Source organism: Canis lupus, chromosome 6 (assembly GCF_011100685.1).
Source record: "Canis lupus familiaris isolate Mischka breed German Shepherd chromosome 6, alternate assembly UU_Cfam_GSD_1.0, whole genome shotgun sequence".
Taxonomy (NCBI): Eukaryota; Metazoa; Chordata; class Mammalia; order Carnivora; family Canidae; genus Canis; species Canis lupus.
Window position 1 is genome coordinate 21,719,243 of NC_049227.1, and position 18,101 is coordinate 21,737,343.

At 37.4% G+C, this 18,101-nt stretch overlaps 1 protein-coding gene across 3 annotated transcripts in view; it reads right to left on the minus strand.

Moving 5' to 3' along the window:
* Nucleotides 1–657: 657 nt before the first annotated feature.
* Nucleotides 658–18,101, minus strand: part of RBBP6 (RB binding protein 6, ubiquitin ligase) — a 31,999-nt gene continuing 14,555 nt past the window's right edge. Inside the window, exons 5-18 of one of the 3 annotated variants that reach the window (XM_038540023.1) lie at nucleotides 17,140–17,228; nucleotides 16,925–17,021; nucleotides 16,400–16,539; nucleotides 13,553–13,725; nucleotides 11,848–11,951; nucleotides 11,397–11,734; nucleotides 10,078–10,174; nucleotides 9,857–9,935; nucleotides 9,702–9,756; nucleotides 8,200–8,268; nucleotides 6,007–6,369; nucleotides 5,615–5,716; nucleotides 3,006–4,769; nucleotides 658–2,646 (exon numbers count right to left, since the gene is read on the minus strand). In XM_038540023.1, coding sequence (XP_038395951.1) covers nucleotides 1,077–2,646; nucleotides 3,006–4,769; nucleotides 5,615–5,716; nucleotides 6,007–6,369; nucleotides 8,200–8,268; nucleotides 9,702–9,756; nucleotides 9,857–9,935; nucleotides 10,078–10,174; nucleotides 11,397–11,734; nucleotides 11,848–11,951; nucleotides 13,553–13,725; nucleotides 16,400–16,539; nucleotides 16,925–17,021; nucleotides 17,140–17,228 — 5,040 coding nt within the window. In that variant the 3' untranslated portion in view covers nucleotides 658–1,076. The remainder of the gene's footprint in view (nucleotides 2,647–3,005; nucleotides 4,770–5,614; nucleotides 5,717–6,006; nucleotides 6,370–8,199; nucleotides 8,269–9,701; nucleotides 9,757–9,856; nucleotides 9,936–10,077; nucleotides 10,175–11,396; nucleotides 11,735–11,847; nucleotides 11,952–13,552; nucleotides 13,726–16,399; nucleotides 16,540–16,924; nucleotides 17,022–17,139; nucleotides 17,229–18,101) is intronic. The other 2 variants (XM_038540024.1, XM_038540025.1) reach the window with 2 other exon arrangements.

Here is an 18,101-nt window from a genome sequence, read left to right on the forward strand (position 1 = left end):
CTACTGCTAATGTACCATCCAAGGGCACTCTAGGACCACCCTCAGACTGAAGCTGGTCTCTTTTCCTCCTCCTAGAAGTTGTAGTCTTGACCCATTTATACTGCCATGTTTTTGAAGCACCATTCTTACCCTAACTCCCTAAAACCTGTCAAAAGCTTTTCGTTGCCTATGATACTTCTTAAACCACAGCCACAAAGGAAGAGCCCATCATAGTCCAACCTAGTGCTCCTAGACCTGCTGCTCTTGCTTTTGTCAATCGGGCAGACCAGACAGGCCAGATACTCACTGGTGTGTGCTCATTAGCTGACACTTTATCAAGGAATTTAACATTTGTTTATCAGGGTTTCAAGAAAAATACAGGACCATATATCACAATTCCTCACCACTAAAATTCAAGTCCAAACTTCTAATTACTATATATGTTTAGGACCCTTTTAGATTTTTTTTCCCCCAACCAGGTCTCCATTTATCCTGATTTCTTATTTCTGGTCACCTACTACCAGCCCACTGATCAAAGTCTAGGATCTACCATGTTTACCTCATAGTTTTGTATATTTGGTACAGCTTATATTACAGGCTCAAAGGATATTCCAAATAAGAAAATGGAAGGGGGAAGAGACATGAAATACTTCCTTCAAATAACACAAATATTCGACATTTGAAAAGTTTACTGAAAACTTTTATTGTAATCAAAAAGTGACATAACGGGGTTGTAATGAATTCAGCAAATCATTCTGCTGATATTTTAGAACTGATACCAGCTTTTGCCAGGCAATTAAAAAAATTCAAATGTGAAAATTTCACAGTACAGTAAACTCCACCCCAACTAATTAATGGTGGTTAAAAATAATAGGCCCTAGCAAAACCTCTCATGTTACATGGTCACAACTCACAATTCTGTACAAAAGTTCGTGTTATAAAGCTCTGATGTAAAAATCAAATAATCAAGCAGCAATATTTTAAGTGCAGCACAGGGTCTTCCATATCATTATTTACAAGGCTTGAATCTCTTTACATTATAACAAAATTTAATACAGATGACTTAGTAATTAAGTCAATTTTTAAAATCTGTCCTTCTATACAGGGACAGATTTCACTTTTTGGTCATCCTTCTCCTTCTCCTTTTCTTTATCTTTGCTCTTCTTTGACTTCTTTTTCTTGTGTTTGTGTTTTTGGCTTTTTTCCAATTCTACTTCGGTGCCTGCATGCTTCTTATGCTTCTTATGTTTTTTATGTTTCTTGTGCTTTTTCTTTTCCTTCTTCTTCTTCTTCTTTTTGCTGTCCTGACTCTCTGCAGAGCTGGCACTACTGCTGTGGCTTCGGGTTTGGCTTCCAGAAGGGCTATGACTTCTACTTGGACTAACACTAGGGCTGCTTTGACTCTGGCTCCTGGCTGTGCCTATCTGGACACTTGCTGCTGTGTCCAGGCTGTCTTTTGTTTTCTCCACGACTTTATCTTTCAGTTCCTTAGAAACTTTTCCTGAAGTCTCCTCCTCTTTTACAGACACATTGCTTTCACTGTCACTTTCATTATAGTCTGGTTCAAAAGCAGCTTCATCAGTTTCTCTAGTTAAGTCAGAGGAAAGTCGAGAGGAGTGACTTAACTGCTGTTTCGGCTTGACAGCATTCTTGTCAGTCTGCCCAGGAACTTGCTCTTTTTCAATCTGTGGGTCTGGTGGGTTAAGCACATATAGTAATTTATTGCCACTTGATTCTTTATTGTTCCTTGCTTCTAACATGTGCTTCTCACGATCTTTACAAGGATTTTTATCTACAGGTTTTATTTCTTCACTTGGGCGTTTAGTATCATAAGTAGCTTTGTGATCATGAGGTTTTTTGTCTCTTGAGGGACTGGAACTGCTCTTTTTGGAATCTCCTGTTCCTTTTTTGGGCAAATCTCTCTCCTCTCTTGGCTTAGTTTTCTGTCCAGATGCAGAATCTTTACTTCGAGGAGGAGAGTCTTTCCTTCTTGTTAATTCATTCCTTTCATCTCTACGTTTGGAACTTGAGTACTCTCTGTTGTCGTAGTCAGTTTTTTTGTCTCTGTTGGGGGTAAAGTCTTTAGTTGAGGAACCTCGAACTGAATCATGCTTATCTGACGTTCTTGTCTCTTTGGAAGATTGAGACAGACTTTTAAAATTCCCTTGTTCACTTAGACGGTCCAAGTTACTATCTTTCTCTGGCTGAGCGCTGTTCTTCCTCTTTTCAGGGTTTTCCTTCTCTGAAACTGAATGATCTCGATCTTTGGTCTTTCCCTTTTCACTGGAGGCAGAATTTTTTGAACTTTTGATCTCATGCTGTATAAGTTCATGGCTCACTTCCTTGGTGAGTTTCTGAATTTTCTCTGATGACTCACTTTCTTTTTCAGTATACTTGACTGTATTTAATGGTTTAGTGCTAACATTTTTAATAACACTGGCAGGTTTTCCTACATTTGATATAGGCTGTGTGGTCTTAACATCTTCTTCTTCAGATTCAAAGTCATCTTTATCCCATTTGGACTGAGGAACCTGAATCATAATAATAACATCTTCAGCAGGAGCTGTATTGTCGTTATTATATTCTTCCATAGTTTTAATGACAGTTCGTTTTGTATCTGTTTTTTCTTCAGATTTCCGCACAGGACTGCCTCCCGTTGAGCTCGTACTAAAAACAATTAAAATATTGTTAAATAATGAAGAATTTAATGAAGAATTTACTTTTACTGAACATTGAAGTATAATAAGGCTAACTTAAACATAAACGTCCTTTTAACTCTCAAAGCCATTGGCGCTACTCTAATAGAGATTAAATGATTCAAATGTAGGACTGCATAAAAACAAATGTGGCTCACCCACAAACTGATTTACAATCTTCAACTCCTTTCATTAAAGACCAGTCTAACCAGTAAACCAGTCTAACCCCTTTTTAATTAACAGACCCTTTAAAAGTACAAGCATGGATAAAATTAAAGGATATTCTCCCCCAAAACAAACATCTACATCCAACTACCCATAATCAGATACCTGGTGTAATCCACAAGCGTTGAGCTGGATCCCTCAGCTCCAGCTACTTTTCGTCTGACCTTTCCTTTTACTTTTTCTTGTTTAACTTTGCTAGATGTCGACTCTAATTTTTCAGAGGGTTCTTTTGTATTAGATACATTTTCTGTACTTCCAATTTTTTTACCAGTTTCTCTGTTGAGCTTGATTTTTTTGGCTGGGGCAGTTGAGGATGATGAAATCTTGTCCTTCTCAGGGGTCCTATCCATCTTTTCAATATCTGGTTCCATTTTGCGCTTTGGTGATGGTTTCACTATTTCAGTTACTTCTAGTTTAGAGATTTTCATTGAAGAGGACTCAAAATCTTTATCTACGCTTTTTTCTTCGGTTTTTCTTTTTCTTTTTTCTCCCTTGCTGTCAGGTGGCTTACTTTTCTCACTAGGCTTCTTGGCCTTTTCTTCCTTATTTGTTAATTTTTCTGATTTGACATCTTTGGAATAATCCTTCTTCACTTTTTCCTCTTTGACTGGTTTTGTCTCCTGGTGTTCCTTTGCTGACTTAGAGTGAGCTTTCCTGGGGGTACCAATGATCTTTTCATCTTTTTGGGAGGAAGATGATGACTTAGCATTGTCAGTCTTTGGAGTCTCCTCTTTGGCTTTTTTAAGTGGAGGTTCAGATCGAGGAGATTTTTCACGCTCTCCATCTAGTTTTTCTTGAGGTCCCTTAGCAGGTTTTGCAATGTTTTCTTTTTTGGACACTGTAGACCCATCATTTTTCCGTTTGGTCTTGTCACCTTTTGCTTTTGGTTTGTCTTTCTCCCTCTTGTCTTTTTCAGACACTGATTTAAAAGTGATAGATTCTGCATCCATTGGTTCATCTCTAACAGGTGTAGCATCATCTCGACTTGGGAGAACAAACAATGAGTCAGTTTTATTTTCTTCACCACTTGTAGGTTCTCTCGATTTCCTAGAAGTTTCTAACAACTCAGGGTTTAGAAAACCTTCGCTTTCCTCCCCCTTTCTTCTTTTCCTATGTTTCTTATGTTTGTTTCCTTTACCATCTCCAGGAGCATTTTCACTCTCTTTCTCTTTCGACTTTGTGTTGTCCTTCTGATTGTGACTGTCTCTTGTTGAAAGCTTTTCTGGATAGTTGCCACCTAAGTTTCGACTTCTATGACTTTGTCCACCAGCATAATCTTCTCTGCGGCCTCTTGTGAAGGGAGAATTCCTGATATTAAGAGGCAAAAACCTCTCTGGAGAAAAGTTCTCTCTATTTGCTGATGGTCTAGGCTGTGCTCCAGTAGCATAACCTATTTTATAATACTTTTCATACCACTCTCTATATTTTCTCTCCCATTCTCGGTAACGCTCTTTTTCAAATGGGTCTCTAAAATCAACACTCCTCCCATAATAAGCTTTCATGTCATAAGGTGGCGGAACTTCTCTGTATCTATTAAAATATTCACGTTCTGTTTCCCCTTGAGGCACATTACGTTTATTGGGAGACTGTCCCCTAAATGCTTGAGGAGATCTTGACCGTGAATGATACCGTCTATATGGGGGTGACCTTGACCTAGATCGATGATATCCATGAGATCTAGACCGTGAACGGTAATTTCTGCTCTTGCCTCTGCCTCTTCTGGGGTATGGAGGCGATCGTGAATAGGAACGAGAGTGTGAGCGGCTAAATGATCGAGAATAAGAACGTGAACGTGTTGAACCAGATCTTGACTTAGAATAAGTATAGGAACTTCTTGAATATGATGAACCACTATAAGGAGATTTAGACCTAAAAACAAAAACAAAACAATAATTGATAGTTGAGAAATACATACAAAATAAAATACAGATTCAGACTCTAGCATGCTCTCCTCACGGTTCCATCTTTTATATCAAATTTCATCTTAGATGATTAAAGAGGCACAGTGACCTCTACTGGAATGGAATAAAGTACACAAAGATCAGAGCAATCACTTGTTACAAAACAAAAGTGAAATCTTGACAATTAGAGTGAAGCGCATTAATGTACCGTGAGTTATATGAGCTAATTAAGTTAACACTAAACAAAATGCCAATTAAATTTAACTTCCTATCTGGTTATTTAAGTAGGAGTAATTTCTTTGTCCTACGTCGGCCAATAGTCTAGCTTTGAAAGGAACCACATTTCAAATGTAAGCTTAAAAAATAAGTCTTTTAAACAAACTTCCAGGGAATTTTTATAATTCAGTTTTTCTATTGATAAAGCAATTTGTAGTCTACCACTACTTCATTAATTATACAGGTTAATGTTCCAGCAAGAAGCTGTAGCCTCAAGTAAAAGGGTTCTCAGAATTGTTCTTCAGCTATTCTATTTCTCTCCTTCCACAAACATTTCCCAATTATTTCACACTACAAATAACTTCAAGGGACAAGGGCAATTTAATCCCCGTAACTGCTAGTTCTACACAATAGAATTTACATTGAGACATTATTTCAATAAACAGATATTGGGAAATAAGCTACATGTCCATTTCTATAAACCTAGACCGAATCAGAAAAATTCCGTAAGTGCAATGTTATTTATATCCATAGCTAATCCCTGGATATTCAAAGTCCCATTTGTAATTCTGTTGTGAAGGCTTGCAAAACACTAACCTGGAAAATGAGCGCCTACGCTCCTTTTGAATCTTTTTGTATTCCATCAATTCCTTAGCAAAATCATTTGTAAACTCATCTAGCTTGGACTTTTTCTTTTCCCTAGTAAAATAAAGTTAAAGAGTGAAAGTTAACAAAAACCATTTAAGAAAACTAACAAGACAAATGTAATTAGATCATGAATGAAATGAATGAAATTGCCATTAGTTTTCCATTTTAAAACTATAAATAACTAGGAATCCCTGAGGAAGTTGCTTGTATGGCTTTGGTTCAGTTTTTAGGTGATTTTTCTTGTACTAACTGGAAACACTAGAAAATGTTTCCAAAGATACCTGGCTTAATGTTACATCAGAAAATGAAAATGTATGAGAATTTCAAATTAAAACACTCACTCTTCTTTTAGCCGTCGTTGTTCTCTATAGAATTCTTCCCTGGACAACGGGGGTGCTTGTGTTGTTGGGATGGTATTTGAGTGAGCTGTCTGCACTCCCGACGATACCCAAGATGTCGATAAATTGGCCGGAGCTGGAGGAAAGCCTGGAGGAGGGACACTATAGCCAGCAGGTGGCGGCTGGCCAGGAGGAAACTGAGGAGAGAACTGTGGAGGAGGCACACCTGGAGGGAGAGGAAGTGTATGGGGTGGGGGCGGGTACAAAGGAGGGGGTGGCACAGGCACAAAAACTGGAGTTGCTGGTAGCGATGGGCCTTGAGTTCTCTGTGATCTTTCGCTGTGGTGTCGTCCACGGTTTATACTTCTGGAGAAATAAATTCCGAGATATTATTCCTTCAAACTAAAATCACCCAAGACAAGTAAGCTTGTCTTTTCTATTCATAATTATCTTTAAACTTACAAAAGATGGAATATAACCAACTGTTCAAATAAGCATAGGAACACTTATTTATATGTAAATATAATTTTAAAGGCCACTTGAGAACCTAGATGATACAAGTTTACAGGGCCTTCTCTCTATGGAGATGCTACATTTATAAGTTCTCTTGTGTGACTTCCTAATCTGTGCTTTAAAAGAACTGACAATGTTAATGCCTCTCTGACAGAGGCCTCCCCCAAATGCCTTCCAGACCAAAATCTTCAATGAAGAAAACCACTTCCTGTAATCTTTTGAGGTAGGAAGTGTATAAATAAATGATCTTTCTTAGGTACCAGTACCTAAGTACTAGGTATTTTTGACATTTTACATCATTTTATTTTTCTGACAGAAAAATATTTCTGTCATTAAAATATTTCTGGCTTCATTGCTTTTGGTTTTTAAAGATAGTATTTATTTATTCATGAGAGACACAGAGAAGCAGAGACACAGGCAGGCAGAGAAGCAGGCTCTCTACAGGGAAGCTCGATGTGGGACTTGATCCAGGACTCCAGGATTATGCCCTGAGCCGAAGGCAGCGCTCAACCACTGAGACACCCAGGTGTCCTGAACAGGTTTTTGTTTTTGTATTTAAAGTACTTTTTTTGGTTTTGTTTTTGCAATTAAAGTACTTATTTGTTACGTTTTTAAAAAAAAATTGAAGTATAGCTGACACACAAGGTTACATTATTTTCAGGTGTGCAACACAGCAATTAAGTCTACACCTGATGTGAGGCTCACAATGTTAACTACTATCTGTCAACCATATCACACTATCAGAATACCATTGATTATATTCCCTATGTTCTTCCTTTCATCCTCAAGAAAATAAGTACTACTGTTAACATTTGTAATTAACTAAATTATCAGTGTTTTCTTTCAAAGAGTTGGGTGAAAATAACAGTACTGACCAGTTTCTGATTGGTCTCTCATCAAAGAAATAGTGGCTTCTTTAAAAAAAATGGGCTTATTTCTGTTAAGCTTAAACGTTCTTTAATTTATAGATAAATGGTACAGAATAGCAGGGGTTTAGATTTTAACCCTCTTTTCACAGCCTGAATTAGTAAATATTATCTTCTATTAGCATGTGATCTAGTAACAAAGCTACTTAGCAATTCTCAATGAAGCCCTAGAAAATATCCTTAATATTCTTGCTAGAGAGTTAATTTGGAGGCCCTTTACCCTGGTGGTGAGTGTGACCTACATAATAAGACCTAGGGCTTACTTCACAGACTAACATTGCTTTTGCCTGTCCAGGGCAAGAGCCCCGAACAATCTCTTGGTCTCTTCTCTTGGAAAAGAGAAGGTGGGAGAAGATTCAGACAATGGAGTCTAGAAGAGAAATAAATGCAATTCTTCTTCATGTTTGGGAGGTGAGCTAGTTAACTTTCATCTTAAACTGGCACTTAAATATTGTCTGGGCCTTAAGGACTTCCTTCTATCCTCAAAAGAGTAAATGTAAGCTAATATTCTCTTGTGTGCTGGGGCAAAGTAGTCATTGGGAAGGAGTATTAAAGATGTAGCCCTAAACCATCATTTAAAAGATTAAATGTAATCTGTTTTTCTCTAGGCCTCACGGGCAACTCCTGAGGACTTAAGTAAGATAAGCATAAACCAAATGACCTCCCTTCCCAGCCACTGGAGTGCTTTAATTTCTTTGTGTTGTATTTTTCGGCATATCATCAGATTACAGTTTTCCAAGATTTTTAACAAGCCTACCTGTAGCAGCTCCTTTCCCCTCTTCTAATTTGCTGTGGTGGAGAAACCAGATATCCAAGCTTATTGGAACTGTTGGAAAGAAAGATAAAGTGGGCTTGAGTATAACACACAATCTCTCTTAGTGCACAGACTTTAAGACATATTTTAACTATTCTAGAAACGTTTTCCTCTCCCTGACCTCTATATTCTGAAATTTGTTCCAGATAGAGAAGATACGGGCAAGTATTACATTTAAACTATTTTTTTTCTGATTATTTTGACATTAAACCTCAATGTACAAAACTTCTGCAATATTGCATTCCATTTAGCATTCTACAAGTAACTGTGAATTTATGTACAGAAGAGAAATAGAGCCCTTTTATCTGCTGGGCACTGTGCAGGTGAGGTGAGGAACTAGCACCATTCCAATTCTACAGATGAGGCAATGCAGCTGAGGAGTAAAACTGTATGCCCAAGATTATGTAGCTGTTAAGTGCAGGGGCTAAGATTCTAACGTGGGACTACCTGTCTCCAAATCCTGTATTCCTTCTACCGACACCATCTGCTAAGTCTCTCAACATGGCATATTTTTTAAAATAAAAAATTTGACTTATCTCTCAAACAAAAAGATCAAAGTTTAAGAATATAAGCCAGCTTATATAAATATAAAAACTGGTTTATATAGATTATAGAAACAAAAAGGAATATACATAGAAAGACCACAAACAAATATATGAATTTTTAATGCCAAAGGCCATCTTACACAGATCAAAATTCTTCGTATTTCACAGGACAGAAAATCATACCCTACAGATTTTAATATGTAATAAAATATCACTAACAGACTATTTTCTTTTTCAGACTATTTTCAAAATGAGAAATTCTGTTTTTGGTAGCCTCAATATCTGTTTACTCAAATCAAATTTTGAAAATCCATATTAAGGCTAGGAAAAAGTTTATTTACACCATAAGTGATTCAGTATGTAAAATAAAAAAATATTTTCAATTACTTATCTATTAACTAAATGAATAGATAACTGAAAAGATAACTTATCTATTCATTCCTATCAAGAACACCATTTGGTAAGACATGAAAGTGAAAAGAACAGATAAGAATTTACATTTTACCATTTTAAGAAAAGAATTACTCTTTAAAGATTATTTTTCATGAGAGACAGAGAGAGAGAGAGAGAGAGAGAGAGGCAGAGACACAGGCAAAGGGAGAAGCAGGCTCCATGCAGGGAGCCTGACATGGGACTTGATCCCAGGTCTCCAGCATCAGGCCCTGGGCTGAAGGCGGCGCTAAACTGCTGAACCACCCAGGCCGCCCAGATTTACTCATTCTTTTAGGAAATAGTTCTTCACATAATCTTGGATTTGTGACACTAAACAAAAACCATGTTAACAGGGCATTTACAAAAGAAGAATTTATAATAAAAAATATTAAGAAACACACTAGATTCTAATTTCCATTATCTAGTTCAAAAGCAATCATCTGGAGATTATTTTAAACATATACTTACTGTTCCCAACCTGGTCGACCACCACCTGGACGAGCAGTATTTATTCTTACTGGACCTTGGAAACAAAAACAATGTAAATATGAAACCACATGTTAAGTAAAGTTAAAATTATTTCTGAAAGGAGAAAATGTTCAAATCAAAATGATTTTACTCACCAGTTGTGGGGATCAACTGTCCATGCAACAGTGACTGTCCAAGCAAAGATGGGGTTCCAAGTACAGGTACCTGGTAACCCTGTAGGATAAAAACACGAGTAAAAAGACAAAGTTAAAAAAAAAAAAGAAAGAAAAGAAACAGAAGAGTTAAAAAAAAAATCAGAGAAAAACCAGAACAACTATATGACAAATCTCCAAATTTAAGAGCCAACTAAACTTACCTTCTCCTCCATAAGAGCAGTGATTGCAATTGAAGAGGCCCCTTTTGAGTGTTCTGGTGCAAGGGCTGCAGCTGGCAGTATTTTACTATCAGAGTCCCTATAAAACAATGTAGTTTGCAAGATATTAAAGTCATCAGAAATGGAGGATTAAGAGTAAAAATATTACATATTATCACTAAGTCTGTTTGCCTACCACCCGCATTAAGGTGAGTTAAATCAAAGTTGATGAAAACTTTTGAGGAAAGTGCAAAGTGCTAAGTAAAAAAGGAAGTCTCCTTAAGAAGTCCCATCTGGGATAGTCATGACAGAAACCAGTTGAGCTGTAACAATAAAACTTAAAAAAAAAAAAAAAAAGTCAAAGTGTGGGACCTAAGGAAGACAGAATTAAGAGTAAATTCTACTTCCAGCTCTACCACTGAATCAAAGAGATAGGAAAACCAAGAAACCCTGAGACTTATTCCCACTTTAATCACAGAAAATTAATGAGAGGTCTTCCATATACATGTGAAGGTCCCAGTCCTCAAGATTTTGTTTCAAAAAATCTGCACAGACTTCTGACACCTATTTTTTTAAAAGGTGGTTGATTCTTTAAGAATTTATGGACCAGGGATGCCTGGGTGGCTCAGTGGTTGAGCGGCTGCCTTCAGCTCAGGGCATGATCCCAGGATCCAGGATCCAGTCCCTTATCGGGCTTCCTGCGAGGAGCCTGTTTCTCCCTCTGCCTGTCTCTGCCTCTCTCAATCTCTCATGAATAATAATAATAAAAAAGAATTTATCAATCACTGGACTATGTGGTCCAAGGTCCTTTTAGTGTCTGAAGTGGTAGGATTTAAAAGAGTTTTCATTGGTCTTCTATATAATTAGGCTCCAAAATAATTTTTTTCCCAAAATAATTAGTCTGACTTCTTTACTGACATCAATGTTTTATTGCCTCTACTCTATGGATCCAAATTGTGTTTAGTTCTGCTCAAATCGACTCTTTTCTAATACCATCATTATGACCACAAGCGAATTCTCTTTATGATTCGACATTTAACAAAGGTTGTCGGCAACTTGTATAGTTGTTGACCTTGGGATGCTTAATCATTTGCCAAGTGAAATCTCCTTCATTTGCTTGTTCCTCCAATAAGAACAAGTCATCTCTTACAGGGAAACCTTTAGAGGAAGGTTACTTTATTGAGTCCCCCACCTTACTCAGCCCAGTGGTTCACAAGAATTCGTACTGCAGGACATTACAACTGCTAAAGCAACATACATCAATAAAAAACTGTATTACCGATCTCACTTATTTCTGAAAAATGAGAGATACACAGACTTACCGGAAAGGTCCATCTGATTTTTCTGAGTGGACTGATATGGAGACTGTCGCAGTTATATCGGGTACAGGAGCTGGAGTAGAAGACGAATTTCCAGGCACAGGAGGAGCCAAGGAAGACGGATTAGAAGTTAATGAAGACATAGAAGGAGCTGAGTGAGTTGATGAAGAGGTCACTGGAATCATCAAAGGATCCTGTTGTCTTGATATTGGAGATCTCATCAGAGGTTGTAGGTTCCGCTGAATGAGTGGTCTTGGGGGTGGTATTGGGGGTGGTGGTGGGGGTAACTGTTTTCGTAGTCTTTTTGTATAACCAGTTTCATTTTTGAAGTTATTAACAGCCTACAGATATCAAACAGAAAAATGCAGGAAAATGTAAGGTTGTATTTACTCAAGTACAGTTTAAATAATCAAAAATTTATAAAAAAAATTTTCAGGGATACAAAGATAGCTACCTGTCGTAAGAATTTATTGGCAATTAAAGCATCAGGAGAGACATCATTTTGATGGCATGTAGGACATGTATGATCATCAGATTCCAAGAGTGCTGTTCTTATACCTATGTAAAATATTTTAAATATTAATAAAAGCAGAGCACAAACTCGGTGTTCAGGGAATGAATTACAAAGACCACTTACATCTGGTTCAGTTACATGACTGTTTCCAAGCATACATCACTAATCATTTCTAAGATTAGGAAACTCGGAAGTAAAAGTTCTCGCCTGATAGTACTCCTGTTCTAACATCTCTCTACCTTAAAAACAGAGGTCATAAATATAATTGCAACAAACATTTAAGTTGAGAGAAAAAGCATTCTTTTCTAAATATTATTCTTTTTCTATTTCAGGGGAGTATTATAAGGGAAAAAATAAAAATCAGATATAGTCTAGAAAGATAAAAACTTTATGTGGTTAACAGGCTTTTAAAAAAGCCTCACGAGGGCAGCCTGGGTGGTTTAGTGGTTTAGCGCCTGCCTTTGGCCCAGGGCCTGATCCTAGAGACCTGGGATCGAGTCCCATGTTGGGCTCACTGCGTGGAGCCTGCTTCTCCCTCTGCCTGTGTTTCTGCCCCGCCGCCGCCCCCCGCTCCCCCCGGAGTCAAATAAAATCTTAAAAAAAAAAAAAAAAAGTCTCACGAGAAAAATACAAGGTAAAAACCAGCAGCGTTATTTAGGCAAGCAGGTCAGTGATGCCTACCAAACAGGACATAGGACAAACACTAAAAGACAGATTCACCGACTATGCTGCAAAATAGAACACCTGGGAGTAAGTGATTTGTTAAATCTGAGACGTACTTTGACACAAATCTTAAGGGACTTCTTAACTTTGGTCTTCACTGAAGAGGCTCCCAAAATAAAGATTTATATTCCAAAGCTATGCTTAGAAATGAAAAAGGCCAGAGCAGGACTGAGCAGTTAAATATTCAGATAATGCCATTTTCATCTGGGTTAAGAAGGGGCAAATTTAGAGTGTGGCAGAAAAAAACCAAGTGCTCATATAAATGATCAGAAAAAAAGTCACAAGCCACCACGTGACAAATGTTGGGTAGTAGGTTTATAGAGAGAGAGCAGTTCTCAATCACACTTAGGCATTTTAGAATAAGCTATTTTTCACAATTTAGGAAAGAGATTTAAGTACCATTTAAAAATATCTCAAGATTATCTAAGGCCCAAAAGGCTTTCAAAAATTTGCATACCATTTAAAATGTATAGGAAACAAAAATCCTTCATTTTATAAAACTTTGGTACACCTACACTGAAGGTACAAGTGGCCCATTTTAATACTTGGCAGGACAACGACACTTGTTTAAAAAAAGGGGGGGTGGGCAGCCCGGGTGGCTCAGCAGTTTAGCGCCGCCTTAAGCCCTGGGCCTAATCCTGGAGACCCAGGATCGAGTCCCATGACAGGCCCCCTGCATGGAGCCTGCTTCTCCCTCTACCTATGTCTCTGCCTCTCTCTGTCTCTCTCATGAATAAATAAAATCTCTTAAAAAATAAATGTAGTGACAAAAACGGTTGCTACTAAATGCTCACTGATGAACTGACCAATTATCAACATTTTGTACTTCACTATTAAAACCTATAGCATTGCTAAGAGCCTTTCCAAGTAAACACACAGAACATTCTAAGATCTAGGCCTTTGAAGGGTCACCGTTTCTTACATTCATCGCAGTAGCTGTTTCCACAGCAGGGAATGACAACGGCATCAGTCATAATATCTTTGCAGATGAGACACAACAGTTCATCTGGGATAGGATCATCTTCTTCTGAAGAAGAAGATGGCTCCTCTGGTAAGAAAGGTGGCTTTTCTTTCTTCCCAATTGCATACGCTTCTCTGTAAAAGAAGGTTTTACTGTTTCAACACTGTTAAGAACGCAAAGTATTTCCAAGATACATACATACATACACATGTTCTACTATACCATTATGGGAACTTACAATTCAGTATGATGCTAAATTTGTTTATACAAGTATAATACCTTCCAAAATAAGGGAGTAGTTATGAACATCCTCCCCCTAAACAACAAAAAAGACATAAAACAAAATCCTTAACAAGTACAACAAAAAAAGATATGCTATAAAACTGGCTAAAAGGATCTTAAGAATCCACAACTCTACAACTGAGGGCCAGAGAATAAAGGGACACATTCAGTGCCACAAAATTATGTTTAAGTGGCAGAGACAGGATTTGAACTTAAGACAGGACAACACCCTAACCACAATTTTCTCTATCCTACCATGTTACTTGAAAAACAAACAAACAAACAAACGAAATTTCCCCTCCACAGTACAGTCTCCAGAACGTGTGAAGGTATTAAAGAGTGAATGCCATACCATGGGAAAGAGAAATTGGTGTTGACATTACACAATCAAGGGGGATAGCTCAAGGGAAATAGAATGCCACCAACCACAGCAGTTGCTAGAAGTAGACTGCAAAACCAGTGGCCTACTTATAATCACTATTTTAAAAGACTAATCTATTTACAACCAACTAAGAAATATTACTAAAAAAAAAAAAAAGAAATATTACGGACTTAAGTGATCAAAGTTATGTGTTACAAAACTATAAAGTAACACTTCCATCATTTGGGGTCCATTTTTTAGCAGAAGAGCATTTTGCAGAAATGTTGTATATTAAATATATTAAAAGGAAAAAACAACAACACACTATTCTCAGACTTGTCACCACTGCTTGAACACCCCCATCTTCTCTATAATCAGGCAGGTTTATAAAACACAGGAATTCCTAGATAAATTCTTGCTACCTCATTTAGGAACAGAGTGTGTCAATCTCAACGCTGGAAATGAAAGAATCTCAGCTGTACAGAGTAGGGTACCTTAGGTGTGTTATTTGTGTTGCAGTTGCTCCATAGACATCACCACGATTCCAGAAATAAGTATCAATTTGCTTATGCCCCATTGTTCCCAATTTGTGAAAGAGGAGTCTCCCACTGCCCAAAAGAGAGAAAAGAAAAAAAAAAAAAAAAAAAAAGAGGAGAAGAGAGGATAGAAAAAGAAACAGAAGAAGAGTCTGAGTTGCTTATCAGTGGTGTTAGTGGAGAGGGTGAAAGTTTCATTTAAAATATTTGGGCTCCCATTTTCCCCAGTATTTGCTGTGTGTTTGGCACAAATGGGCTTTTGTATTTCAGCATTCAAAAGCAATGAGTTAATTATTAGTTAGGGTTCACAAAGGTGTGTTAATTTTTCCAACACAAATTTCTATTTAAATACTTTTACTTGTATATATTATATTAAGATGAAGCGGTCTGCTCTTAAATTGTGTCTGTAAAAACCATCCAATTCAACCTAAGTTGTTTGGAAGCATGTATGAAACGTCTGAATTAGAAACAGCGTAACAACAGACTGCTCTAAGATGAACCACAAAACACAGGATGGTGACGGAGAAAAAATAGATGGGGGTGAAACCGAGAAAGTGAACAGGGTTGGGAATTAGGAAGAACATTCATTCCTACCCATGAACTAAAATAATTAGCTACTCGCTAAAGGGCATACTCAAAACCACACCATCTGTTCCATATCATTCTGTATCAGAGCTATCTTACTCCATCACTCTTACCTGCTCACTACACTGCATTTCAACATGACAGTATGAAGCTGAGGATAACTGTTCTGCATATTTTCTCTGGGTCACTAAGAACATGGCCAGCTACTCTCTAAATTGATGTTTCTCAAGGTTATGTCCTGAGGATACACTCACTTCATAAACCACTGGAGGACTGGTTAGAGAACATAGTCTAAAGGCACAATTAATACTGTGCTCCATGTTATATGAGTTCACAGTTGCCTAGGGCAACTGAAAAGGTAATTAGATGTATCAATAAGGGCAAATAAAATGAGAAGTCATCTAATTGAACTATATCATGAGGTTTTCACATCTATCCTAAATCTGACTCAAAGTAAAATCTGAAAACCCTTTCAAAATAAGCATGAAGCAGTAGCATACGGCACTGTAGGTCTTTTAAACTAATGGCTTGTAAGATAAACCATATTTCAGAATCTAAACACTCATACAATATATACAAACTTGTTCAAGAGAACTCAGTTTTTCATTTATTCTTGGCACTTATATTTGCCTTGACATCTTGTAGAATGTTTATGCTTAAGCCTTTTATTTCTCAAAAGGATTAAGATATTTGTCTTCACTTAAAAAATGTAAATAGCATATAAGCTTATGTGGGAGTATGTATGTGAATGAGGAAGAAAGCAGGGTATGACAGAAAAAGAAAAAAACCAGAAGACTACAAGGGAAGTGGCACTCAGTGATAACAAAAACCCCAAAATTCATTTTAAATTTGCATTTAATGGAGCAGACTGCAGCCTCACATTCTTCACACAGAAATGCAACACATGGAGACTAACAATAACAGTCTTACTATACAATGCTCACAAGAAATCCAAGTAGCCACATTACGAGCCCGCGACTATACAAAGTACTGGCGCCTGGCCGGAAAGCGGCCTCACAGGTCATACCTAACTCGCATACTTACGCATCTATAGTTGGTATTGCGTATTTTCCAGTGTTGGTAAGCATTGCACCTTTCATGTTAGGATCTTTCACTTCCATCATAAAACTTCTGGGAATACCAGTGCTCTTTTTAATCCTAGGACCAGATTCAAAGTTTTTATCCTATTCGGAGGGAAAAGGAGAAAGGAGAAGAAAGCAAGCAGTTACCTTTAGTATTAGCTAACATGCAATGCTTATTAATTGCTTCTCTTATTTGCAGTGCTTTATACATATGATCTCATTTAATCCTCCCAACAGCCACGTGAGGGAAATACTGCTATGAGCATCTATGTACATCTCACAAAGAAGTGGTGACAGGCCTGAAAAATCTCAAGTAGTTTGCCCAAACTCACCTAGCCATTAAGTGACAGAGCCTGGGCAATCTGGCTTCAGAGCCCGTGCGTATTTGCCATTGTAACAGAGAAGGCAGTGTTCACCAAGAAATATATGATAACTAAGAAACTGTTAAGAAAAATAAGGTGTACCACAGTTTCTTCTTTGGACTTACCCCATTTGTTGGGCAATTCTTAATATAATGGCCAGGTTTACCACAACGAAAACAGGTATAAGACGGAGGTGGTGGACCTAGAGGTTTCTTCATGTAACTGAAAGGGAAAAAAAATTACATGTACACGAAAACTTGAAAAAATAATGCTTTTGACTGGGGGGGGGGGGGGAATCCACCCCAAAGTACCTATTAGTATGAAGCATGTATGGACTTACTTGATTGGGTCGTATTCATGGCCAGATTGCGACATCATTGCTTTAATTTTATCTTCTTCAGAAGCATTGGCTTCAGCCAGATTGGCAGTCTGTTTAACAGGTAATTATTTGACACACACATTAGAAACACATTTAAGACCACACAGCCAAAGACAACACCACTCATCCTGTAAAGAGCAGTATCTAATCTTGCATAAAACCTAAAACCGAAAGCTATTTACATGTTTAACCTAGAAGAGGCACTGGGAGCTCCTTAGGTCATTACATGATGTTTGGGTGTCTGCAGGGCTGAGGAAGGTCCTTCTGGGGGCACTCAAACCTTAGACCCTGTTTGTACCTTATATTAAGATTTGCGTAGGACTCCTCTAATGGGTTAAAAAACAGATTCAGGAAACACTTGATATTTTAAACCTTAAAAATAATTCAAGTGTCACAACATAAAGACTTAATGCTTACAACTTGGAGGTAGGGGCTGGGTAGAATAACTGAACATATTACACAGCTGATATTATGCCAGAAAGGCTCTTTTAGTAGTAGCATCAGTTTCAAAGTAAGTGCAAAGCACCCGAACTGAGCACTCATAATTTTAAATCCAAGTCTCCAAAGTTTTACAAATTTCATCTTTAAGGTATTATATACAGAATGGTCTAGATATAAGCAGGGTCTAAGGGAGTGAGTCCTAATAACTTGAATCTTCAAGCATCTAGCACTCACATCAGCCATTCATTGGGTTTTATCTTTACATTCATCCACAAAACAAGCAACCAGTTTTAACATTTTATTGTAATTTTATATACAAAGAATGCTTAACATTAACAGAGCTTAGAACAACAGCAACATTTACAGAAAACTGGATTACAGATGTTGAACAACTAATTTGTTTGAACCCAAACATTAATTTACAAATAGTTAAAAAAAAAAAAAAATCCCCCAAACCTCCAAAATTCCCCAACTGCTTCCCA